The sequence below is a fragment of the Dipodomys merriami genome, unplaced genomic scaffold (assembly GCF_024711535.1).
Source record: "Dipodomys merriami isolate MVZ:Mamm:240054 unplaced genomic scaffold, mDipMer1.0.p SCAF_10, whole genome shotgun sequence".
Lineage (NCBI taxonomy): Eukaryota > Metazoa > Chordata > Mammalia > Rodentia > Heteromyidae > Dipodomys > Dipodomys merriami.
The window spans coordinates 50,454,319-50,482,293 of NW_027202271.1; the positions used below are offsets into that span (position 1 = coordinate 50,454,319).

The following is a 27,975-nucleotide window of genomic DNA, read 5'->3' on the forward strand; positions in this document are numbered from 1 at the left end:
TCCGGATCGCGCCTACCCGGAGTGCGTGGGGGCGAGGCCTCATGACCACGCCCTCGCGTCCTGATTGGCTCCTTCAAAACAGGCGGGCGGCACTCGGTGGCGAACCCTGAGGCCCTGGAGGCGGCCGGCGGCGGCGGCGGCGGCGGCAGCGCGGCAGTTTGTCAGGGGCGTGTCGCCGGCCCAGCACTGATTGAATCGAAGTGTCCTGTCGGGGGACGTGGACCTCTCGCGCCTGGCCTGGTGAGTGACTTCCTACGTCGCCTTCTCTTTTCCTCGCCCACTTATCCCTGTTCTCAGGCGTTTTGCGCCTCAGCCCGAGGCCTCAAGCTTCTGCGGAGTCCTGGTGTGGAGGGAGGTTCGGTGGGCCCCGGAGAAGTTTTACGATTGGCTGGCTGCGAGAGTCGCGTGCTCTGATTGGTGGCGAGTGTCCGTCAGTCCAGTTGCGCTGGCCTTTCCCCCTGCCCACTCCGGGTGGGCGAGAGGGGCGGCAGGTGTGTGGGGGCGGCGGGGCGGGGCCGGGCGCCTGCGGCTGAGGGGGTGTTGGAGTCGGAGTGCGCGTGGAGCCGCTACCCGTGCTGTCTTAACCACGCACCGGGAGCCGAGCCCGCAGCCGGGGCACCTTCATCCCCGAGCGCGGCGCGGACAGGGTCACGAGATTCTTTACCGTCGCCCTGGGCGGGGGCGGGAAAGCCTCTGACCCCCGGCCGGAGCCCTCCGCCCTCTCGGGGCCCGCGGGGCCCGCGTCGCCCGGACTGCGGAACTGGGGAACGTTGCCGGACCTCGCACCGCGCTCCGCAACTCGGTGCGGACCCTGCCGGGTGCGGGACCGTCCAGGGATTGAAATGATCAGTTGATTGGTCCGGTCCTTCCTCCTCCCCTGCCCCCCCCCCCCCCCAGCTCGGAGTATGTCAGGGTTAAGGTTTTGCTGATGTGGAGGAGTGTGCTAATAACTACCCTCTCCGAAAATAAGTAGTTCGTGAGCAGTCGGATCGCCCCCCGTGGCCGGACGGGATGAGTGTCTGGAATGTTTTCCGCACCCGGGGTTCTCCTCGGGCGGGCGGGAACTCCAGTGAGGCTCGGGGTAGATCGATCTGCCGGTGCTCACCTGACTCATCCGTTTCGCAGAGCGATCATGCAGACCAGCTGACCCGGGCTGACGTCCCTGAGTTACAGGAAGGGGGTTTTTTGGCGTTGGTGTTGGTTTTGCTTTTTTTTTTTTGTTTTTGTTTTTGTTGTGTGTATGTTTGTTGTTGTTGTTGTTGGTGGTGGTGGTGGTGGTGGTGGTGGTGTGTGTGTGTGTATATGCATGCGCGTGCGTGCACGTGCGCGTTCTAAGGCTTGAACTCAAGGCCGCCTGGGTGCTGTCTCTCAATTGTTTTGCTCAAAGCTGGCTCTCTACCGCTTGAACCAGAGTTCCACTTCTAACTCCTTTGGTGATTAATTGGAGATGAAGTCTCTCGAGCTCCCCATTCCCACCCCCCTGGTTGGCGTCAAACCCCAATCCTCAGATCTCACGCCCCTGGGTAGCTGGGATTATAGGCGTGAGCCAGCGGCGCTCCGCTGAGGAAGTGTTCCTTTTCAGTAGGGTAATTATTGCTAAGCATGTGAAGACTAAACTGAGACTTTATACTAAGTGTGTGACCTTAGGCAAGTTGTTTAATCTTTCTAAGCCTCAATTTCCTAATCTGTAAAAGAAGGTTAAGAATAGTCTCTACGCTATTGATGTGAGGATTAAGCAAAAATAATCCATAGAACTAGTTTAGCACAGTTGTCTGACACGCAACGATGACTATTTTTGTGCTGTTGAACTTGGATTAGAAGTTATAAACTGTATAAAAGATGGGGAGAAGCAGAAGGTGAAGGTAACGTTTACATTCACTGATCTAGTCAATGCGCATCCAGCACTTAAAATCACATCTGGAACCCAGGATTTTTATCAGACATGATTACCCAGGACATGCCAGGTAGTGTTCTAAGACTTTACTTGTGTTATTGTTAAACTTCTTAGCCACACTGCCATCTAGTTGGCGTTATTCCATTTAATGCGTATGGAAACCAATGCTCAGAGAAGTAGAAGGAGCTTAGCCGGTCCAGGCAGAAGGGAGCAGACTCTCACTGCAGACAGCATGCAAGCTTTCTTTGCTGCCTCACACAACTTTTGCCTTCCATTATTATTACGAAGCAACTTGCCTGGACCGGGTTATTTGTATGACACAAATTCAATTCTGCTGTGGGCAGTTGTTAAAAAATACTTAGAAATAAGAAGCTGGGTGCTGGTGATTCATGCCAGTAATCCTAGCTACTCAAGCGGCTGAAATCTCAGGTAGGAGCGAGGTTCAAAGCCAGCTCAGGTGGGGAAGTGTGTGAGACTCTTTATCTCCAATTAACCATCAAAAAGCTGGAGGTAGAGCTGTTGTTCAAGTAGTCGAGGGCCAGTCTTGAGCATAAAAAGCAAAGAAATAGCATTTAGGCCCTGAGTTCAAGCTGCAGCACTGGTATAAATGAGTAAATGAATGAATCCATGAAATGAAGTGAGAATTAGCTTTGTCATGAGGCTTACAAGAATAAAAATGTCAGTTGTATTTGCTACCAGTAAAAATAAAACTAAATCAACTGAATGATGTTTGGAGTTCAGAAGTAATGTTCTCTCATTTGTATTCTCTTATTTAGCTTTTGTTCCTTGTGTTCTTGCTAAGTAGTCACTTTCTTTTGTTTTGGTACTATCTCAGGGTCAAAGAGAAGAGGAAAAGTTTCAGTTACTTCAGTAATTTTTTTTTAAGCGGAGGAAAATAAAGACAAAATTAAGATAGCCAACCCTGTTGTACTTTTCTTTCTTCTTAGTATTTGTTGCCTTCCATACTTTGATTAGATTTGCTATACATACTACTGAGCTGTGTGATATACCCTGGATTTGAGGGTGAAGGAATTTTGAGTTAGCCATTTTTTTTTTCACATTGACTTTTCTTACTTTTAATTGTAATTGTCACAGAAGTACCTCCAAACTAATGCTCACAAAAAATGTGGTAATTCTCATTGTATTTTTTTTAGTGTTTCTCTTTCTAAAGATTCAGTTTTCTCATTTTATTATTGTTACCCTTAAGAGTGTTTTGATTAACAGAAAGTTACTGTGTATTTCATAAACAAGTTACAAATTTACAAAGAATTAGAATGTAATAAAAGGAAACAGACTTACTAAATGTAATTCCACTTTTTTTGTTTTTGTTTTTGTTTTCTTGCCAGTCTGAAGAAGGCTTGAACTCAGAGCTTGGGCACTGTCCCTGAGCTTCATTTGCTCAAGGCTAAGGCTCTACCATATGAGCCACAGCACCACTTCTGGCTTTTTCTGTTTATGTGGTGCTGAGGAATCGAACCCAGAGCTTCATGCATGCAAGGCAAGCACTGTACCACTAGGCCACATTCCGAGCCCTGTAATTCCATTTTTGGTGCTGGTAGCACCATAGGATCTTATGTTGTTACACCAATAAGCATTATATGCTAGATAATACTGATGGACTAAGGAGAGACTGCTGCTTAACTATTTTACCCAGCATAAATGCAGTCTATGGTAAAGTGCTTACTTTATTTATTTGTTTGTTTGTTTGTTTATATGTGTACTGTGGCTTGAACTCAGGACCTTGTACTCTCACTGTCTTTTTACTGGCTAACCAGTGATAAGACTCTCACATACTTTTCTGCCTGGATTGTCTTTGAACTTCCATCCTCAGATCCCGGGCTTTTGAGTTGCTAGTTGTACAGTAGAGAGCCTCCAGTATCTAGCCAAAGAGCTTACTTTAAACAGAATGATAAACATAATACCCTCAACTTTATTCTCCCTTGATGGATGATTTGTTTGTATGTACATACATACACACATATGTGGATATGGTTTTGCAGTACTGGAGATCAAACCCAGGGCTTCTTGCATGGTAGGGAAGCAATTTACCACGAAGCTCTATCTCTAGCTTTTTGACTTGTTTATATTTTTGATTCCAAAAATAAAATTGGTTTAGAAATTTTTTTATGTACATTTATAATTTAGAAAAACAGTTTGGTCCCAGTGACATTATATACTGCCTTAAGGTAACTTGTTCATATATCATCATATACAATTTTTTAATATCAGGAGCTCTAGCTCCCTTATTCTTTCATGTGGCCAAATAAAGGTATCCTGTGACTGTGCCATAAGCTATTTGAGCTGTTTACTCTCAATGAACAATTAGATATTGTTCTGACAGTTCCTTGTATTAGTGTAATGCATATTTCTCATGAAGTATTGTAGTTCATTGTCTGTGCAGGGGAACTGATTTTAAGTTCGACTTAAATTTTGAATCCCACAACATTGTATGACAATAATTCTACGTAATATAAAATTATGTGGCTGAGGCTAGAACCTTGCCAAAGGTCACATTCAGAAAATGTCAGTATAAAAGCAAAGATTATCAACAGATGAGTGATTTCTATGAGGTCCAGCTTCTAGATCAGCATTTCACCCTTTGGCTCCTTCTTCATGTTCACAACCAGCAATGTAGCATCTCAGATCTCTCCCTCTGGCTCTCTCGCATCAAGACAGTCTCTCTGTTGCTGTCCTTCCATTGCCTTCTTTGAAGGGCTTTTTTTTTTTTTTTTTTTTTTTTTTGCAACCTGCCTATCAGAACTCTTGTGAGTGCATTGGGTCCCCAGGCTATCCCACCTCAAGGTCCCTTTTGCCTCCCAAGGTCATGGTTTCCCAGGTACAGGGAGTTAAGGTATAGACATCTTTGGGAGCCATTATTTTGGTGCAGTTTAAAATGCAAGAAAAACCTGTGTGTTGATAGGGGCAGTCATCTGGATTCCTGAGCAGTACATTGTTTTGAAATCTTGGCCCTTGCCTTAGTACAATTGTTCTGTCCTCTTCTTGAAATCTCTGCCTGTGCACCAGCTTTTGCGGTGGATTTTCTTAGTGATTCATCTGGTATATTAGGCACCTCATCTTGCTGGTACCAACTCAACTGGTTGACCAGTAATCACTGTAATTTTACTTTGGACATGTTGAGTAAAGAGCAAAATTTGTATCAATTCAGATCACACAATGAATAATTAATAATATCACAAGAAGTCTTCCATCAGATGTCTTTCTACTACGGGGCTGCTTCCTAAGTTTTACTGTCACATTTCTTCTATAAGTAAAAACACCTGAAAAAGACAACTAATTTTTCCTAGAGAAGCACTGTTGTTGTTGTTTTTTTTATTTGTTTTGTTTTTCTCACCAAATCTGTTTTCCTATTTTTCAGTAGAGTCTTATATTTTGGGGGCTGGCCTGGAACATGATCATCCTACAAAGCCATGGAGCCAGGCACACACTACCATACCTGATTTGTTGAGATGGGAATCTTCAATTTTTTGTGTTGGTCTTGAACTGTGATCTTTCTGATCTGAGCCTCCCAAGAAGCTGGGATTACAGATGTGAGCTGCCATACTTGGCCAGCGTAGAGAATCTTAAATTACGAATTCCAACTTCCACTTATAATGTGGATATTTTAAAGCCTTTATGTTCACTAACCGTATTTATTTTGGGGTTTGTAAAAGAAGCTTTCCAAGTTATGTTTAATGATGTCTGAGTATTACTAGTCATATTTGGTCTTGTTAATTTCATAAATTATATTAAATAAAGTATAATTATTCCTCATCAAAGAATTAATACTAACGATTAAGTGCTAGCTGTGTTTAAGGTAGTTTATATGTATCATCTTTTATTTTTACAACAGCCAGTGAAGGTGTGATGATACCTCATTTTTCAGAGGAGAACACTGAGGCTCTGAGAAGTTGACTCTCCCCCAGCCATATTGCTAGTATACATTGGAGCTGGATTTAGAACCAGATGTGTCTGATACTTTATACTACCATAGTGCTGTGTTCATGGTGAGTTATGCTGGTACACATTAAAAACTATGTGAATTATGTTTGATATAGATACAGAATTTCTATTTTTCTCTGTTAGGCAATTAGATTAAGAAGCTACTATCCATGTTTTGGCCTCTGTCATATCCTTATAGCTTATGTATCTTGTTGATAATCCTGTACGCAAGTGCTCAGTAGATAGATGGGTCAGTAGCAGTGTTGTTATTTTCTTCCTTCCTTCCTTCCTTCCTTCCTTCCTTCCTTCCTTCCTTCCTCCCTCCCTCCCTCCCTCTCTTTCTTCTTCTGTTTTGCCACTCTTCTACCTTGCAGAAGCCAGGACACTGGTGTTTGCTTCATCATGATTTTAGGAATAAAAGTGTACGCCTCTTCAGAGCCCACCGCCCTGGGCTAAGATCCCCAGCTTGGATTTCTCTCCCATGGTCTGAAGTTACATTGTAGTGAAGAATCTTGTGTCAGATTAACTTGAGGACCTGGTTACTAGTCAAGTTTTGAGTGGATGTTTCTAACATTTCCCAGACTAAAACTTAAAGTCTGTGCATACATTTGTCTTGTGAAAGATTCCTACAAAGATTAGAGTGGAGAAGTGTTCCTTCCCCACCCTCCCCCCAATCTTAGGGAAAAGACGTTCAAAGGCTCTTACATAATTGAAATTGGCTTCTACATAAAGAAAGATGAACAAAAGCCAGATAAGTCCACTGAGTTGGTAATTAAAATGTATCTGCAATAAATGACTACTGATTCATTGGAATTGGTTTATATGAGACTAAGACTTTGAGGTAAGCTAGAAATGAGGAAAATCAGTAATAAAAATGGGTGAAATGCAAGAGTTGTGGTTGTGATACCAATCTGGGACTGGGACTAACCAGTCCCAGATTAAATACCTGATATATAAAAAATGATTTTGAAAGGGAATATTGACTGCCTAGAATCTATCAAACACTGTCTCTTCCTATCTGGAGTATAGTGAGGATTTATTAAGTAATTGATGATTAACTGATTCAGTCTCCACAGTGTGTAAATGTTTTCCAACAAAACCATCTATTAATGTGTATAATAGTTTTTCGCATATGAGGATACATTGTTACTTGTCTGAGTAATACATTATTAAAATTTTCTCTTCATAGGTAATCCAGATGGGTTTCTTTTTTGTCACTTTAAAAATAGTTCTTCCTGTTTGTTACACAGGGGAATGATTTTTTTTTTTTAAATAAGACTTTTATAAAAGTTCAAGTGATTGCATGTTTGGGCACAAATTCTTCATTTCTTTCATAAAACTAATTTTGTTGAATTTTCTATAAAAAGTGCAACTATTAAACATTCCTGCAATAGCTCTTTTGTGAATGTGTCAGTGTTCTTGATTTGCACACGCCTTATCATTTCAGCTTTCTTTTGTTCGAGGCTGGCAGAGCCAACTGTTAGAGCTCTTGTCTGATGATGTGGAACTCCATTTTAATGGGAGCAGCTTCTCCGCTGGATTTTCAAAAAAAAAAAATGATCTTGGAAGCTTCTTACTGTGGATCTTTGTTGGGGACAAAGGATTATTTATGCTAAAGGAAAATGTATTCCCCAATGAATTAGCTCGTGGGAAGCATAACAAGCTCATTAGTAATGCTCACTTGTATTTTGGCCTTTTGCTGTGGTTGAAGGAAGGGAAAACGACATCCAAAGGGATGTTCTGTTGTCTTTTGCCTTCCTGCAAAGAAAATGTGGTTCAGTAATAGGCTCTTCTGTTGGGTTTAGCTCAGGCTCAACTCTGGCACAAGAGGAAATATTCCTGAAAGACAAGTGGTATGTATAGGTGGTACTGGCATGAGATGGGTCTGATCTAGCTTAGATCTAGCTTAGAGGAGGAAGAACTTTTCCTCGGAAGCTGATAGCGTTTTAGCCTTATAAATGGTACCTGTAACTTTTTTTCTTGGAATGTCTTAGTAATGGTTTCCAATGAAAATAGACTTACTTACTTATTGTACAATCAATCATCAATAATCCTATGTTTTCATAGTCTTTGTTGTTCTCAGTATTTTAAAACTTTTCACTTATTTTCCTCTTGAAAGCATGTTAAATCATTACACGAATCTAACTTTAGCTATTAAAGTGGTTTTCTCTGTGAAGACTTTAAAAATAGTGCTTTGGAACTAAAATCGCTGTTCCCTTTGTTTTTGTGTCTTAAAATTATTATAAGAAGGCACTGAGTATTTTTGTTTCACAGTTTATTGGTAGTTATCTGTATTATCTTGTGGTATAGCAGAATAAAATTGTGGTTTGTCTTGTGTGTTTGTACAAAGTCAATATGTCCTTTTATGATCTTTATGAAGATGAGATAAAAATGCTTGAATTTCAGTATGAGTTTTGTGTGCTATTTATTTCACGTTATTTTTGCACCATGTTACAGAGGAAAAGAAGAATCAAGGAGACTTTCATATGAAACAAGCGTTGTTGTTAATTCTAGTTTACTGGCCAGATGCTTCAAGGATTACTTTGATACTAGTGCCAGAAACAATGTATTACAGTATGGTTCAGACTTTCCTCTTTCAAGTGAGCAGTTCCCTTATAAAGTAAGAAGCAAGGAGTCATTATTGAGTTCTTCTCTAATCAGACTATTCCAGCTAGCGGAGAAAGTTTTAGGTTTATGAAAACAGTAGAGCACTTTCCTGAATTGTGAAACATGGGGGTTTGAGGGCCAGGAAAGCTGACATTGTCTACAGTATTAATGTTTTGTTCCCATTTTCAGAGTAACAGTTTCATTCAGTATATATGACCATGCAGCCTGCAATTCAAGTAAGTAGTTTTCTTGGAATACATACATGAGCACATGTGCGTGCACACGCACATGCATGCACACACACACATAAACATACTTCTTGGAATGTGCATATATGTATAAACGTGTATAAATTATGAATTAATATAATCAAATTAATAAAAGGTAAAATTTACCATGATATGTTTCTGTGACACTTGCTTTTCTAACATCACATTTTAATTACAAGAATACTATATTGTGATTTTGTGGTTTCAAAGAGATTTAAATTCTACGATTTTATTTCTATTATTTGAAAGAATAAAAAAAAATCTTAAAAGATATCATTGGGAAAAGAAGCAGAGTATTTTTGTGTGTTTTTCCTTGCTATAATTTAGTATATATTTAAAAATATAAATTTTTAGTTATGTGTACATATGCTTTATAAATGACTGTGTTTAACATACAAAAAGGTGTTAAAACATGACATTTTGGAGACTGTTTTTATTTAATTTTTTTGGAGGTGAGCTGGGGGGTAATGAGACATGCCAGAATAATCTTGAGTGATTTCCAGAGTTGGTATTTGCTGTACTGTTTTGCTGTCCTTTTTATTTCTTTCCTTTGGTATACATAGAACTTCTCCCATTACCTCCCCTGATTTTTCTGTTCCATTCTGTTCTTAATAAGAAAGAAGGAGTACAAAGGGACGGTTGATGATGGAGGCAGTGTATAGTGAATGAACATTTGTTGAATGAATGAATGCATAAATAGCATTTGTAAACTTTCAATCATTATTACAATGTTACCTTTAAAAAAATAGTTCTAAACATTTGATTTAAAATAAAGAGGTGGAAAACTACAGTCCATGAAGCAAAGTTAGTCTGCCATGTGATTTCATATGGCTCCAAGCTAAACATGGGTTTCACACTGTAAAATGATTGTTATCTAAGTAACCCATACAACAGTCTCAGTTTTGCTTATTGGCTCACAAAGCCTAAAATATCAGGGTTTCACTTACATCAATTGAGGTATTGAAAATTGAAAACATTTCAAGTATAGAGACTCAGTATTATTCTCATTTATGTATTTTCTTTGAGATGTTGTAGTTTTGTATTCATGTATATTGCATATGATTTATGTTTCATCATTTAAATATGGACTGTGGTGATATTTAACAGAGGTTACCTTCTTTCACTTGTTGCTGTTCTTTCTAGGTATGGTTTGGGGAGGATCTGCCTCTGAGTCCACGGAGTCCTCTGACTCCCAGACATGGACCAGGATTGGCTGATGTTTGTCAGTATGATGAATGGATAGCTGTGAGGCATGAAGCCACTCTGTTGCCTATGCAAGAGGATCTGTCTATTTGGTTATCTGGTCTGCTAGGTGAGGCTTGCAAATAAACTCACAATTACCAATAAACATTTCTTGAAAGCCTTACTTTTTGTTGAGGAATTTTTGTTCTAGATGCCAGGCATAGTAGTGTAGTGAAATATGAATGGTCCTTGTTCTCATCAAGCTTACATTCTGTGTAGTTGGAGAAATCTCTGATTTCCTTGAATCTTGGATCTTAAATTGTAGGAAATTTGATATTTAACTGCCTTGGCTGATAGCTTTAAGTGATCAACAGATTGTTGTTAATATTGAAGTCTTTTTTGAAGAAGAATTCTAAGATGTCTCTTTTATTATTTTAATTTTTATTTTATTTGTTTGATTGTTTTTACTGATTACCACCACCCCTCTCCCTCCTGGATAAGCCACAAGATCCTGAAGATATAGACTGTAGTTTAAATGATTACTGTTTCTGAAATGTTGAGGAGTAGGTGCATATGATACCCAGAAAGAAATTTAGGGTTGGAAAGTGTTTGATGTATTTATTACTCTAGAAAATATGATGGATCTCTGAATTTTTAAAAATTCACTTTAAATGTAGAACAGTACTTTTAGAGTGGCATTTTAGAGGTGAAAAGTTGGTAATTCCTGGCCATTTGTTGGGGTATCTTAAATTGTAACAACATGAATTTTATTTGTTGAGACTCATTTTCCTGGTGCAAGCAGCATTAATAGACAGTGAATTTATTTTAACTAAGATAAAAATAAAATGAATGTCAGTTTTCTGAATTTTTTTTCTGTACATAACAGATACTTTTTGGTCTTTGTTGTCTTCCATTTAACTTGACCTTTGTTTTAAGTATGTCTTTTAAGAGTGAACACTTAGAGTCTGATCTGATATTTTTTTAGTTTTCTAGCTGTAACATGATTGTGTTTTAATTCACTTTTCACCAATTTATTGAAATTTTAGAAGAACCTTAACTTTAATATTTGTTTTTAGGTATTGAAATTAAGGCAGAAAGGTTATTGGAAGAATTGGATAATGGAGTACTGTTGTGCCAACTAATCAATGTTCTTCAAAATATGGTAAAATCATGCAACTCTGAAGAATCAGAGGTTAGTAACAATGATGGTATATCTTGGCATAAATTAATTGGTCATATCTATCTCTTATTAGCTGGACAAGGCTGTAAACTTCCACCTCACAACTGACTATGTGATTTTGAAAATTTTACTTTATCTTTTGGAGCATTAAGAAAAATGTTATTTGTAAAATAGATATTGACCTTTGCCTTATGTAATTTATGTGTTCATTGAGATTAAATGTAATAATGGCTAGGTGATATCTACTATGTATGTAGTATAGATCAGTGCATTGTGGGTATCCAATAGCTAGCTCTTTCTTTTTCTTTTTTGGTTGTGAGGCTTGACTGTGGGGCTGGGGCATTGTCTCTGAGCTTTTTCACTCAAGGCTTGTGCCCTACCACTTTATGCCACAGCACCACTTCTGGTTTTCTGGTGGTTACCTGGAGATAAGAGTCTCATGGATTTTCCTATCAGGGCAAGACCAGGTTTTCTTTATTTTTATCAAATGTTAATGTTTTCAAGAGTTTGGAGTCTGAGCACTCATACTATTAATGGAAACACAAATTAGTATCAACATTCTGGGGGCAGTGAGTGATATACACACATGTATATACATACATAGACATCATTTTTTTTTTTTTGTCGCTTGTGGGGCTTGAACTCTGGGCATCGGTGCTGTCCCTCAGCTCTTCAGCTCAAGGCTAGTGCTCTACCACTTGAGCACAGCATCACTTCCGGTTTTCTAGTAGTTCATTGGAAATTAGAGTCTCACAGACTTTCCTACCTGGACTGGCTTTGAACTGTGATCCTCAGATCTCAGCCTCCTGTGTAGCTAGGATTACAGGTGTGAACCACCGGCACCCGGCTATACATCTGTCTCTTTTTTTTGGGGGGGGGCCCAATCGTGGGGCCTGAACTTCTGGGCCTGGGCACTGTCCCTCAGCTCTTCAGCTCAAGGTTAGTGCTCTACCACTTGAGCCACAGTGCCATTTCCGGCTTTTTTTTTTTCTGCTTATGTGGTGCTGAGGAATCAAACGCAGGGCCTCATGCATGCAAGGCAAGCGCTCTACCACTGAGCCACCTTCCCAGCCCCTATACATCTGTCTTATTCTGAAATAAAGTATGTCCCTTTGATACATGAAATTCTCTACTTCTAGAAATGTATAGTAAGAAATCACAAGTTAACAAAAATGATAGTGTAAAAACTTAGGAACTAGTGGGACCCCAGTGGCTCACACCTGTAATCCTAGTTACTTAGGAAGCTGAGATCTGAGGATAATGGTTCAAAGCCAGCCAAGGCAGGAAAATCCATGAGACTCTTATCTCCAATTAACCACTCAAAAATCTGAAGTGGAAGCCGGGCGCTGGTGGCTCACGCCTGTAATCCTAGCTACTCAGGAGGCTGAGATCTGAGGATCTTGGTTCAAAGCCAGCCCGGGCAGGAGAGACCGTGAGACTCTTATCTCCAATAAACCACCAGAAAACCGGAAGTGGCACTGTAGCTCAAGTGGTAGAGCGCTCGCCTTGAGCTGAAGAGCTGAGGGACAGCGCTCAGGCCCAGAGTTCAAGCCCCATGACCGACCAAAAAAAAAAAAAAGAAAAAAAGAAAAAAAAAAAATCTGAAGTGGAGCTGTGGCTCAAAGTGGTAGAGTGCTATCCTTTAACAAAAATGTTCAAGGAGAGCGCCCAGACCCTTAGTTCAAGCCCCACAACCGACAAAAACTAACAAAAACCCATTAGGAATACTCTAAATGTGCATCAGTATTTATCAATAGAGAAATGGTTAAAAAATTAATTATAGTACCTAAACACATTGAAATATTATGTTTATTAGAAATAGTAGTTTACTTAAATTTGTTGTTTTCAACACTAAAAGATGCCTACAACCTATTGCTAAGTATACATGTGCATACCCACAAATCAAATTGTATGTTAGTATGTTTATGAGTCATTTCATGGGCACAGCTATGTATATAGCTATGCATAGAAATATCAAAATGTAGGTGAGAAGATTTTGGTTGATATTGTTTGTATTTTGCTGCAATGTTTGATTTTTGTTATTATGATCATATATGCTGTATTTAGTAATATACACACAGAAAAATCTCACAGGCTATTTTAGTCTTGGAAAACAATGGCAACAGGAAGGATATATGTGAATGTGGTAATAGTGGTTATCCCTCGGGAAAGAGGAACTGAAATGAGGCATAGAGACTCATGTACTGTACTTACTGCACCAAAAAATTACTTTCATAAATTGTCTTTCTAAGTAAAATTTAAGCAAAACCTCTCTGCCCCAGCCTTTGGCAAATAGCAAAATAATTAGGTGTCAGATTCAAAGAACCTGAATCAAGAATGAGGAGCTACTTCTGTCTTTCATAGTCCCTTGTAGAACCTCAGGACTCTCTTTATAAAGAATCTGTATGTTAGGGAAGTAAGCAGAAATAAGTATGCTTGTTAACTTAAACATAGCAGTCATTTTGTGTTTGAATTAACTGCTAGAAGACAAAACCATAGAGATGTACTTTAGAGTTAGTAGGCTGTCATATTTAATTATAATTAAGATTATTGTGTCATTTTTGGAAAGAAATTGATTAGAGAAGCATGATTGTACTACTCCTTTTGATCAGATTGTTCTCCTAAGACTCAGTTTCTGGAATGTATTAAAGTGAAATAAAATCATTTTTGATGGTATCTTATTTTTCCCCCTAAAGCTGTACACTGATTTTTAGTTACATTTGATTCATTGAACATTTACTTTGTAATACTTAAATGAATACCAGAAACAAGATTCCTTGATGCATTTTAAAAAATCATCCTTACATCTTCCCCAGGATTTTCCAATGGGAAAAGTGCCTTGTAAGAAAGATGCTGCATCAGGTTCGTTCTTTGCCAGAGACAATACTGCCAACTTCCTTCACTGGTGTCGTCACATCGGGGTTGATGAGACTTACCTCTTTGAGTCTGAAGGCTTGGGTAAGTGTTGTTGCTGTTATTGTACTTACATTGTACATTTGTATTCCTGGCTTCTCATTTTTCTTTACAAATTAATGCCTCAGAATGTCATGTATCTTGGTTTCTTAGAAACATTCTTTAATCCTATGTGAAACAGTTGGGGAATCAGATAGTAAATCAAATACATTTGGCTTTTCATTTATGGTAAGATTTTATGTAATTAGAATGCTGTAAAGGTATTTTATAAGTTGAAAGAGTTGCCTGCTAAAAGGTTCTGGACAAATGCCTTACTAATTAATGTTTTCCCCAAGATTTACTCGACCAAGTCTGAATTACAAGTGATTTCTCATTAATCAGATCATTTCAGAAATAACAGAAAGCCAAATGAGATTTACTTATAGTGTTTAGACTTATCTTGTAAACAACAGCTGCCAATTTGGGTATCAAAATTGATTGTTTTTGACAATTCATTTTAAAAGTCCTGCTTTACTGAAAAATTTGTTGACATATTTTCTCATTTCCTTCAAGTCAACAGAAACATCTGTATAATGACTAACGTAGTAGCTAATTGGTTTATTTAGACTATGTTTGTATTTATCGTGTGTGTGTGTGTGTGTGTGTGTGTGTGTGTGTGTGTGTGTGTGTGTGTGTGTGTGTGTGTGTGTGTGTGTGTGTGTGTGTGTGTGTGTGTGTGTGTGTGTGTGTGTGTGTGTGTGTGTGTGTTCCGATGAGAGCAGTCACTTACAAGGGTGAGACCAGGGGTGGGACCAAAGGTGTCTGCCTTTACTGGGAGAAGTTGTATCAGTTACTTTGTGTATTACTGCTGGCTTGTGATGATAACATAAAACAAACTGACTTTTGATTGGTTTGATTATAGTTTCTTTAATCTGCACTGACAGTACACACCCTTATTGCCTGCTCTCTGGATAAACTGCCACCTGTTTGTTGTGTCTCCAGATAATCCTATCTAGTGTAGTTAGAATACAGTGCCAGGCTTCTGTTTTTCCCTTCATATTGCACCTTGCTTTAAATCCAAGTGTGCTGATCATTACTGATACAGTAGTTGATTTAAAGAAACATCCAGCTTCTAGGAGTCAATGGGAAGGGGAAATGCTTTGAAAGCTGTAGCTTCTAAGTTACTATTTCTGAAAGGATCTGAGATTGTTGTGAATATCTCTCATCAGTAAAATACATCTTGCAACTCTCCTAAAGGTTACTGTAACTACAGAAAGTATGGGAAATACCAATCATTTATTTCTAAACATTGAGCAGAAGAACTAGTACTTTTATTCTGTAAAGATCTTCTAAAGAAAGGCTTCTTTTTTTGTATCTTTATTGTAAAGATGACAAATGGGGGTAATTAGTTACATAAAGAAAGGGCTCTTATCCCGGTGCCGGTGGCTCTGTAATCCTAGGTCTGTAATCCTAGCTACTCAGGAGGCAGAGATCTGAGGATCATGGTTCAAAGCCAGCCCAGGCAGGAAAGTCAGACTCTTTTCTCCAATAAACCACTAGAAAACAGGAAGTCTCGCTGTTGCTCAAGTGGTAGAGCGCTTGCCTTGAGCTGAAATGCTGAGGGATAGTGCCCAAGCCCAGAGTTCAAGCCCCACGACCAACAAAAAAAAGGGGGAGGGGTTCTTAGTTTTTTTTTACATTTTTCTAGAAACTCAAAGCAATTTTAAGAAACAAGTAGACTATCTTAAGATATTTCCAAGATCTTCACTGTACCAACCAGCCCATAAAGGTAAATTATTTAGCATGAGTTTTTATCATCAGTCCTTTTCTGTTCTTATAAACAGAATCTCTCATCTTTTTCCTTCTGTTATTTTTTATTGTGATTCTTTGAAGATCATTTTTACTTTTTATTGTAAAGTACTCCTAATGAGATTTATAATGTTAGCCATTTAAAATGCATTGAATTTTCTTTTAAAAATTATAAAAAGATCAAGATATGCTTCACATAAAAATTCCTAATTTAAAAATGTACCGTATGGGGCGGGTAGTTGTGGAGCTGGGAGGGAAGGTATGATAGGGGAAAAACAAAGGAGGAGGCAACAATGCTCAATAGGAAATATACTCATTACCTTGCTCAAGTAATTGTAACCCCTCTGTACAGTATTTTTACAATAAAAAAGTACAAAAATGTCCAGTATGATGGATTGTAGCATAATAAGTATGTTGTACAGTTATCAGCATTCTCTAATTTCAGAACATTCCTGTCGCTTTATAAATTTCATACCTCCTAGCAGCCCCAGTGATTCTTTTCTCAAAACTTAACCACCACCATCTACTTTCTTTTGGGGGAATTTGCATATTCAGGACATTTCATAGAATAGAATGGTATAATAAGTGTTCCTGTGTGTCTGACTCCTTTCACCTGACTTTTAGTAGCTCATTCATTTTATATTCTATAACAGCATTCTATTCCATTTTACAGCTGAATAACATGCTATTGTATAGATAAACTACATTTTTAATCCATTTATCAGCTGATGGACATTTGGATGGTTTCTAGTTTTTGACCATTAAAAATAATGCTGCTATGAATATTTCTGTGCAAGTATTTACATGACTGCATGTTTTTAATTCTCTCAGGTACATACCTAGGAATGGAACTGCTGGGTCATATGATAGTTCTATGTTTATTGTTTTGAAGACCAAAAAATTTCCCAGCGGCTGACCATTTTACATTCTCTCCAGCAATGCACAAGTGTTCCAGTTTCTTCATATCACTGTCTATACTCATTTTTGTCAGTACTTTTTTTGTTTATTTTTCTTACAACCATCCTGGTGATATGAAGTGGTATCATAGTGTGGGCTTGATTTGCATTTCTTTAATGATATTCAGCAGCATCTTTTCATGTGTGGCTACTTGTTTATCTTCTTTGAAGAAATAATTTTCTAAAACTTTTGCTTTTTAAAACAGTTATATCACTTATCATTGTTAATTGACTTGCAAGGGTTTTTGTATATTCTAGACATTTGGCCTTTATTAGATTATTATTATTATTGGTGGTGGTAGTGATCATGGGGCTTGAACTCAGGGCATGAAGGCTGGCCGTGAGCTTCTTTGCTCAAAGCTAGTGCTCTACCACTTTGAGCCACAGTACCACTTCTGGTTTTCTGGTTGTTTAATTAGAGATAAGAGTCTCATAGACTTTCCTGCCTAGGCTGGCTTTGAACCATGATCCTCAGACCTCAACCTCCTGAATAGCTAGGATTAGGCGTGAGCCACTAGTGCCTGGCTTTTAGATTGATTTGCAAACATTTTATTCGGTCCTTGTATTGTTTTTTCCTTTCTTGGTAGTATCAATTGCTGAATAAAACTTCAATTTTGAATGAGTAAATTTTAATTTATCTATTTTCTTTCTTTGCTGTGACTTTTCTCATCATCTATAAAAACTATTACCTCATCACAGTCATGTAGGTGTTTACCTGTATTCTTACTAGAATTTTTGCAATTTCAGCTGTGAATATTAAAAGCTTTGATCTAGTTTTACCTTGGTATCTGGTATGACACGGAGGTTCACACACATTCTTTGCATGTAGATGCCCATCTGCCCCATTGTCATTTGTTAAGAAAACTCTTTTCTTTGTCCATTGGATTGTCTTGTTGAAAACAATTGAACCTACAAGTGAGATTTTATTTTTGGACATTCCCTTCCAACCCATTGTTCTGTGCATCTATCTCTATGCCAATAGTACACTATTTGATTTTCGTAGCTTTCAATAGTTTTTGAAGTTGAGAAGTGTGAGTATTCCCAACATTTTTCCTTTTCAAGATTGGTTTTACTATTTTTTACCCATTGCAATTCCATATTAATTTTAGCATCACCTTATCCCTTCTAGAAGAAAAGGCTGTTGGAATTTTGATAAGGATCACATTGGAACTCTAGCTCAGTGTAGGGGAATGTTGTCGTTTGGACAATATTGTCTTCTAATCTATGGAATGGATGTCTATATAAGCACTTTTATTTCCTGTAATAATGTTTGATAGCTTTGGGTGTTATAAGCATTGTATCTTATTCTCTTTGATTTTGTAAATAGAACCTTTAAAAATTTCATTTTCACATTACTCATTTCTAATACATGTAACTAATTTTTGTGTGTTGCTGTTGTTGAAATTATTAAAGTTTCATGTATATGTTCTTTAGGGTTTTACATATGTAGTGTTTGAGTAAAGATAGTTTATCTTCATCTTTTCCAATCTGGATTCCTTTTGTTTTCCTTGTATAAATGCTTTATAGGGGACCCTCCAGTACACTGATCAATACAAGTGGTCAGAGAAGATGTCCTTAGCTTTATCTTTTCCTTGGAAAGAAAACTAACAAGTTATATATAATAAAGAATAATATTAGTAACAAGTTGTTCAAAGGTGTCTTTGTGTTGGATTGACACAATTAAATAGTTTGTTGAGTATTTTTTTAATCCTGAAAGGGTGTTATATTTTGTCTGATTCTTTTATGTTTTTCCCCTTTGTTCTATTAATGGTGTATTATTTGGGCTATTATTTGCATTCTATTGTATAAGTCCTACTTGATCGTGATGTATAAATCTTCCTATATGTTGCTAGATTGTGTTTGACAGTGTATGTCCCAAGGGTTTCTACTAGCAATGAGTACTGGCTTTTTGTTGTTGTTGGCATATGATGTTCTTCATGTGGCTTCTGGCTTCGGTGTCAGGATAATGATAGCATCATAGAATAAGTTAGGAAGTGTTCCCTCCTGCTTTTGCCAAGTTCAAGGAAGATACTAGTACCTAGTCTGTGATTGTTTTGTATAAAATTGATTGTATATCTCTTCTAGCAGTATTATCTATTGAAGTATGAAATAGAAATAAGTTAATGCTACCAAGCCCTTAGATTGTTAGGACCTAAAATGCTATACAAGTACCTAATGGTCAATCTTCATCCTCTTTGCTATCCAGTTTTGTTAAAAATTTACAAATGGATAACAATATGTAGAGACAAAAATGTATTTTCTAACCATGTAAGCTCATGCTGCAAGTATATTACTTAATATAATTCTGCTCTTTACAACATATCGTCTCATTTTCTACAGTTTTACACAAAGATCCAAGGCAGGTGTATCTTTGTCTTCTTGAAATTGGTCGAATTGTGTCAAGGTATGTATTCCTCAATATTTCAGGATTTCCATGTCATAAACAATTATAAGGGTATTTAATTTTAGTTTGGAACGCTGTTTTTTATAAGTGAAAAATAGTTCTTTATTGAAATTTCCTTTCCAAGTTTCCTATTTTATCTTTCTGTGTTTTTTTTTTTATTTTGTTCTGTTGCATGAACAGGTGTCAACAGTTGTTTTCTCCATATAACTTACCTTCACTTAATATTAAACATTAAATGGTTACTTAAGTTTTTCAAATTAGGAATAAAGGAAGAGCTGTAGTTCTAAGATAGTTTTAGGCGAAGAAAGTCTTCCAAACACAAAGTGGCTCTCCTAAGAAGGCAGGGCTCTGTTTCCACCTGACTTGCTTCACCAACTTTTCTTATCAGGAAGGATACCAGGGTACCAGGAATGATATTGGAAACATCTGTTATCTGTAAATATGCTATAATATGGTGATAAGAAATTGTGGCATTTAAAAGCATTTCCAGATGTCCCAGTAAAACATTGGTAGAAGAAAGTCAGGCAGACTTTGCTGTAAAAAATAAAATAGAAATATCTTGTTTTGCAGGGGTGTGAGTCAGTTTTACTTGAATGACCAGATTCCTGGTTTGTTTTCAGGTATGGGGTTGAGCCACCAGTATTAGTAAAACTTGAGAAAGAAATTGAATTAGAAGAAACCTTGCTTAATACCTCTGGGCCCGAAGAGTCCATCAGCATTCCAAAATCATGCTGTCATCATGAAGAACTACATGAAGCGGTAAGTAATTGCTACACTTTCGACTATGGTAGCTGAAATCCCATAGATTTTATGGTAATGATCCAAGCATAAACTGAGAGCTTGGATTTAAGCAGTAGTAAAGAGGAATGAGGCAAAAAAAAACAAATATGGCCAGAGGTAGGAAGTAGAAGTTATAGAAGTTAATAATGGATGTGTGAGGGAAAGTTTATATCTTAAGTTCATCAGATAAAACTGATACTTGGAGAACACAGGAGGAAGAAAACTTGTGAGGGGGGAAGTTAATGGAGTTTGTTTTATTAGGGAGTGGCAGAATATATACAGCTTTATCAGATGGTGGATCACAGCCTGAGGGTTTCTTATCTTTACCTGGTCATTGTATAGAAATGAGTAAAATTACATTGATTAAGCTCTTAATCTTTTGCTGAAACTATGGTATAAGTGAATTGCTTACTGCTATTTATTGCTTACTATTTATTAAAAGCTTTATAGCACTTTCCAGAAATGCTTAACATATAAATTACTTATAAGCACTTAAAAAGTGTTAATATGATTCATTGTTAGGGTCCTGTCAGGTAACCAACTAAAATTCTATATACTTATAAAATTTTTAAAGCAAAGACTAAAAGAAATATCTTCTTCCACATTACTTTAGTTAACTAAGTATTACCATGGTGTTAGCAACTGTAAACTCTTTACCTGATTTCAGTTTACTTTTAACCATCTTATATGTGTGTGTATATATGTGTCTATACTATGCACCTATTTCCAGGCTGTGAACAAGACAAACTTCATTGAATGACTTGTGGAAATCAGACTAGTTGTTTATAAACACATTATATGTTGATTTGAACAATCTAGAAAAATAAACAAAACCTACACTTTTCTTCCCAGGCCCTGGGAAATCCACAATTGTCCATTTATTTTGGGTAGATAATTAAGGCAGTCAAATCACATACATTTGGTGTTCATCTAAATTGAGTGTATCTGAAGAAACTTTTCTAAACATCATGCATAAATTCAGCCAAATAAATTTGTTTAATTATACTCTGTGTGACAAGTAACTAAGAAAAATATTGATGATTGCATTTTCAAAACTACTTTTAGGGAAATTAAATACTTTCTATAGTGGCAAATATGTAAATAAGTTCCAGTCAGAGATACTTGCTATTGTTTCTAACATATTTATAAGGTGATTTTTTGTTACTTTGTATGTCCCTCCCCCACAGTATAACCCCTGTTTTCACTGTATTTGATGTTGGTATAATTTGGGGAGGGGAATGGAAAAAAACTAATTGTTTCAGTAGGGATACATTGCAACAATGAAATGTACAGATACTATGTCAAAAACTGAACTTTACAACTTTGGCTGGGGGGGGGGGGAGTGTACTCATGGAGAAGGGAGGGAAGGGATGGTAGGGGAAAACCAAAGGAGGGGGCAACAATGCTTGATAAGAAATGTACTCATTACCTTGCTCATGTACAGTTAAAAAAAGAAGATACTTTAATATAAGTATATATTCATTTAATCAATGCATTTTATTTTCTGTATTTGAAATATAGAATTAATAAATTTTTCTATTTACTGTAGTTTTACCAGTTTAAGTTGTTTATACAATAAAAAAATTCGAGGTTTGGAAATAGGGTTTCCCCTTTCTCCCATATCTTTTATAGACTTTTTTAGGAGCAGACACTTTACTATTTTTATAAAAATGTCTTTGAACTGAAAACTTTAAGAATTTTATTTGATTATGGATGAATTGATAGGAACATGGATTTGTCTGTGCATGTGGTATATCCAGGAACTCAGGCTATTGAGATGTTACTTAGCTTTCTTGCTCATGATTGGTGCTTTAGCCTTAGAGCCACACCGCTAGTCAGGCATTTTGCTAGTTAATTGAAGACAGAATCTCATTTTTTTTTCTGCATGGGCTTCCTTTGAACCACAATTCTCCAGCTCTCCACCATCTGAGAAGCTATGATTAGAGGCATGAATGCCACTAACTCCAGCTTTGTGTCTGCCTTTTTAGAAACTGTGACACTGAACAAATCTCAGTATATTTTTTACCCCTAATATTGGTATAGCACTGTGTGAAGGGAAAGTGAAAATTCCTACTTGGCCTTTTCCTGATTGCCATCTTTGATTTTGACACAAATATATTCAGGCTTAAATCAAACTTAATAAAAATCTCATGTTTCCTGAAACTGAACCAAATGTATTTTGAAATACCTTCACTGTCCTACATATTTACAGACTTTTGCCAATGGTTTGATTTCAAAATTGATTTTTACCTGGACAGATTGAGAGAGTGACCTAGATTCCATCACTTGGTGGTGTTAGTTTTAGCACTATATAATCCCGTATTGGAACAAGAAAAGAATTCTTGAAGAGTTAAACCACCTTTGAATTTTTATCTTGGAGATTTATTTCCTTGTCAATTGCCATTTCCTTGTGTCACTGAACACCATTTCTAGCAATCACGAGCTTTTGTTCTCTTTTTTTAATTTGAGGTTAAACACATTGCTGAAGACCCGCCCTGCAGCTGTTCTCACCGTTTTTCTATTGAGTACTTATCTGAAGGACGGTACCGGCTAGGGGATAAAATTCTTTTTATTCGGGTAAGTCTGCTATTTACAGTCTATATAAACACAGATTTTGTTACGGAATTAGGTTTGTTGCTTTCCCAATTACCTTTTTTTCACCTTTTATTTTCTAAAGAATTTGAACTAGAGGATGCCATTAATTGGAAGAATTTTCCTAGGTAGGAAGAATAGGTGATTTCATGAGTATGTAGAGTTTAATATATTCTAAACATGTAGAAGTTTAACATCATCTATTTCAGGGTCAGTTAAGGTTCTTTAGATATTGAACATAATGGGGAAAAGCAAGTTCATACACCTCAGGTAATTTACTCCATTTTTCAGATTTTTCTTAAAAAAATAGTTTTCCATTATCACCATAAAACGAAACAAAGTGAAACTTCTAATAAGATCAATAACCATGAAAATAAAACAGAAAAACTACTGTTTATAACATACATATACACACACACATCTGCATGTGGATACACACACATATATGCTGTTGTTCTATTATATTCTCATCCCTGTGCAACTCAAAGAAAAATAACCACATGTGGTTTCTCTTAGTTGTTTTTAAGGCAGTATGACATAGTGATGGTATACAGAAGTCATTACTTGATTTGTGGCTAGTCTATGCAGATTTATCAGCTCAGTAGACTAAACTTGGGCTGTATTGGATTAAGCAAACCATGTCTAAGCCTACAAAAGTGCCATTTGGATTCAGGCCAACCTATTGCATTTGGAAGCCCAGGCCCAAATTCCTTAATTTCTCAGGACAATAGTTTTTCTATCTGCGGGGAAGAATAAATAAATTATATCAGTTTTAACACATAGGAAAAAAGTTACTAAATTATAAAGTACTAATTGAATTGTTTTTATTTCTTAACTTTTTTCCTTTGAAGCATTTTAAAATTTATTTTTAATATTTTTATTATTTGCATATTTTATTATATATTTCATATATTTTTATTTTATGTCTTTATTATCTTTAGGTAATTGTACAAAGATGGTTTCAATTCACCATGTCATTTTTATGTGTACAATGCACTTTGATCAGTGTCACTCCTTCCATTGTTCTCCCCCATCTCTTCTAGCCCCATATTTGAGGCTTTTTTTTTTTGGTCAATCATGGGGCTTGAACTCTGGGCCTGGGCACTGTCCCTCAGCAATTCAGCTCAAGGCTTTACCACTTGAGCCACAGCACCACTTCTATTTTTCTTATGGTTTATTGGAGATAAGAGTCTCATGGACTTTCCTGCCCCAGGCTGGCTTTGAAATGTGATCCACAGATCTCAGCCTCCTGAGTAGCTAGGATTATAGGTGCCAGCCACCAGCACCTGGGTATTTGTGGGGGTTTTTTTGGTTTTTTTTTTTTTTTGGTCTCAGTTTCTCTTTCTAATATAGCAATTGAAAGAGGTTGTTTTTTGTTTTGTTTGTTTGTTTGTCAGTCATGGGGCTTGAACTCAGTGCCTGGGCACTGTCTCTGAGCTTTAATATTCAAGGCTAGCACTCTACCACTTTAAACCACAACTTCACTTCTGGTTTTCTGGTGGTTAACTGGAGATAAGAGTCTCACAGACTTACTTGCCTGGGTTGGCTTCAAACTGTGATGCTCAATTCTCAGCTTCCTGATAGAACAGGTATGAGCCACTGGTACCCAGCTCTCTTGTAGTTTGTTTAAATTAATAATTTGGAAATTTAGGATATGTGATAGGCCATAGATGCTTTACACGTGTGATTGCTACCAGGCTACAACTATAAATGTCACTGTTTTGTCACTTTCTTTTTTATAGGCCATAGATACTTTACACATGTGATTGCTACCAGGTTACAACTATAAACATCACTATTTTATCACTTTCTTGCTTCTCTTCTTTTGGGGGTAGATGCTTCATGGAAAACATGTCATGGTCCGCGTTGGTGGAGGCTGGGATACTCTGCAAGGATTTTTGCTCAAATATGATCCCTGCCGAATATTACAGTTTGCTACACTGGAACAAAAAATTTTAGCGTTTCAAAAAGGAGTTTCCAATGATACTGTCCCTGATTCAAGTGCCAGAACACCTCCGCCTCCTGAAATGAACCCTCTGTCAGCAGTTAACACATTTCAGAAGCAAAATTTAAAACCAGGCATGCCACTCGGTACTCCAAAGAACAAGGAAAAGCAGGCGCATCAGCCGGGTGTAGCCCAGTCTGTATCTTCTGTAAAAGGTAATCCAAGTTCTGTATCCGTCCGTCCTAAATTTCCGGCTTCTCCAGCAGCCTCTTCACATCTCAAGCTCAAGTCTTCCAGGGGCCTAACAAAGAATCCCCATCCATCCTCTGGCAGTGTGTCCTCTTCCCTTGCTCCTTTAAATCCACTAGGTCAAAGCACTTCACCAGCTCTATCTCGCTCAGCACCTTGTGCATCTGAATCATTGAGAAAATGTGTCACCTTCTCCAACACTCCCAAGGCCAAGGCTACTCTAGCCCAGAGGTCAGGAGGTCCGCCCAAGTCTATACTTTTACCAAGTAAATGCTCTGGAAGAACAGAACCAGGGAACTTGAAGCACAATCATATTTCTTCCAAAGATGAGGCACCTACAAATTCATCATCAAAGTGTCCAAAGCTACCTAAAGCAAATATACATGTAAGACCGAACCCTTCTCCTTCTTTTCAGTCCCCTGCAAAAATGACAAAATCCAGTTCCAAAACCACAGCTGTGGGGGTAGGAACACAGTCTCCGCCATCTAATGGAACCCCCCGGGCAGGGGTGATCCCAGGACAGAAGATAAAATCAGCCTTACGCTCAGATCATCCAGTTTCTGTGTCCTCACTTTCTTCTGCAAAAGTAACGCAAAAATCAAATGATAAGAGTACAGCTTCAGTTGCCAAAAAGCATCCACAGAGTAAAAGCGCTCACCAGAAGACAGACCTGAGTTCCTCAAAGTCTCCCAGCCGAACTCCCCTGTCCATTGTGAGTGTTCCCCAGTCTGCTGCCCAAACGCAAACTGCAGCCAAGTCAGCACAGACGGCCAGTAAGGGCCAGTGTTCAGCTAGAAGGCCTCCAATATGTGGCAAGGCCCCAGCTCCATCCAGGAAACCACCCTCATCTCTTAGGGGAGCAGACAGTGGAGAGAAAAAACCAACTGCAAAGAAAAAGGAAGATGATGACCACTATTTTGTTATGACAGGAAGTAAGAAACCAAGAAAATAAATACATGTGTTGTTTTAGCAAATTGGGAAGAGAGAGAATGAATGTGGTAGCTTTACATCTTTAAAGTTTCTCCTATTTGCATTTGCTTTGGTGCAGACATTAAGCCCCAAATGGGAGATGGAGGCTGGGGATGAATGTAGAGGCTGGAATGAAGAGAGGGTTCACACAAGGTTATTGTTATTAATAGACAAATACCTGATGTCCAATCCATAGCATTTTTGAACCTGTGTACCCTTTAAGGGAAATGTAAAAGTCCAGTAACACTACTGAGTAATTACTATGGTTAAAATATTTTTGCATAGATGTTGAATATGGAGGCTTATATATATATTATATGTAATATATAATATATTTACTAATAAGCTGTAATGGTGCTTTTTAAATATTGGTTACTGAATTTTAGTCAGAAAGCTATGGTTTGGTCAGGCATGGTGGTGCATGCCTGTAATCCTAGCATGCATGAGGTTAAGGCAGGAGGACTGAGAATTTGACAGCAACTTGGGCTGCTGCACTACAAGATCCTTTATTAAGAAAACAAAAAAAGCCAGTGGTTCATGCCTATAACCCTAACTATATAGGAGGCTAAGATCTGAGGATCACAGTTTGAAGTCAGCTCAGGCAATAAAGTCCCTGAGACACTTACACAGGCAAGCTGCAAAGAGAGTTGTGGCTCAAGTGGTAAAGCTCCAACCTTGAGTGAAAAAAAGTTAAGGGACAATGTGTAGGCCCTGAATTCAAGTCACAGTACCAGCACAAAACAAAACCCAAAAGGAACCTAAATAAGACCAAAAAAAAAAAAAAAAAAAAACTCAAAAAACAGAACCGGCTTGGCCAGTGCCTTACAGAAGGTATCTAAATTAGCTTCCTGATCAAGATCTTCTGGTCTGACAGCAGTAAGTGCTGATAACTTGGATGATTAGTTTGGCATTATTCTGGGTTGGGTAAACATCCCTGATATTTAAATGTTTTTAAATTTCCCAATTCAAAAGGAAGCATTTTTTTAACCTTTGCTTCTATTTACACTGGTAATGTTTTGTTACTATTGTTTTTGGTGGAAAAACAACCAGAAAAAATTTAACTTTCTAAAATATACACTGAAATGTAAAAATAAAAAGATTTTTTCAAATATCTATAAAAATATAGACACTTTATATTTTTAGATGTATGCTATGCCATGCAGCAGGGGAAAGAGGTTTGGTAGCTTTTTGCAAACTTCAATATTCTAATGTAACTTTGTGATAGTATTTTTACATTAAACAATGTTTTAATAAACATAAGAGGATAGTAAAAGAATCTTAGCGTGATACTGTATGAAAATCCTGTCAGGTGACAGTTGTGCTGGTTTTCCTGAGTAAAGCCACGCTGTTTGGAGTCCTTGGTGGTCAGTGCATAGCACTTGTGCAGTGTCTTCTGTCCTGCAGCAAGATCTCAAGAATGAGTGGAGTTCATGTGATGGCCATTGTCTACCTGTCTACAGCAGCACTTGTAAATCACTAATTTAAGGAACTGTATTTAAAAACAGCGGACTTGGAGAGTTGTAGGGTGTATTTACTTTATAGTATGATCATTTATATCAAGTTTTAATTGACTATTAAAGATTTCTCTATTAGTTTGAAACACAAGTATATTTCTTGCTTCCCTTCCTCCTTCCCTTCCTTCCCTTCTTCTCTCCCTTCTGCCCTCCCTCCCACCCTCCTCTTTCCTTCTTCTTCTTTTTTTTTTTTTTTTTTTTTGGTGAGGAAAGGTGACAGGAAAATAGGGAATTAAATTCAGGCCCTTATGCAGTCTAAGTAAGAGTCTCTAAAATCTGTTACGGGGCTGAGAATGTGGCTTAGTGGTAGAGGGCTTGCCTAACACGCATCCAGCCCTGGGTTTGATTCTTTCCTCAGTAACACATAAACAGAAAAAGCGGAAGTGGCTCTGTGGCTCAAGTGGTAGATTGCTAACCTTGAGCAAAAGAACCTCAGGGACAGTGCCCAGTCCCTGAGTTCAAGCCCCAGGACTGGCAAAAAACAAAAACCGTCTGAGTTCTAAAATCTGTTATTGCTTTGAAAATATATTATTGTATTGTTATATTCATATTTATGTACTGACTCCATTTGAATCCAAACTAGTGTTTTTTTTCAGTGCCTGCAGTATTTTTATCCAATTTTAACTTATATTTCCTCATTAAACATAAAACAAAGTCTCAGTTTTCTTTTTTGAGTGTATTCTGAATGAATTCTATTCACTTGATTGATGTGGAAAGTTGCAAATGTATTTATAATTTGAGAACGTATATAGTTCTTTTGCTGTTTAAAATGTACTTTTAAGTTACTGCTCCAA

At 37.6% G+C, this 27,975-nt stretch overlaps 1 protein-coding gene across 2 annotated transcripts; it reads left to right on the top strand.

The window, feature by feature from the left end:
* The first annotated feature begins 204 nt into the window (after nucleotides 1-204).
* Gas2l3 (growth arrest specific 2 like 3) lies at nucleotides 205-27,975 on the top strand. 2 transcript variants are annotated; one of them, XM_069991108.1, is made up of 10 exons: nucleotides 205-240; nucleotides 5,745-5,898; nucleotides 8,630-8,676; nucleotides 9,853-10,021; nucleotides 10,968-11,083; nucleotides 13,888-14,029; nucleotides 19,069-19,132; nucleotides 19,753-19,891; nucleotides 22,382-22,489; nucleotides 24,340-27,975. In XM_069991108.1, exons 3-10 carry the CDS (start codon nucleotides 8,653-8,655, stop codon nucleotides 25,648-25,650), a joined length of 2,073 nt encoding a protein of 690 aa, XP_069847209.1. In that variant the 5' UTR covers nucleotides 205-240; nucleotides 5,745-5,898; nucleotides 8,630-8,652; the 3' UTR covers nucleotides 25,651-27,975. The 2 variants fall into 2 exon arrangements, with proteins under 2 accessions (XP_069847209.1, XP_069847201.1); XM_069991100.1 differs by lacking the exons at nucleotides 205-240; nucleotides 5,745-5,898 and adding an exon at nucleotides 7,543-7,686.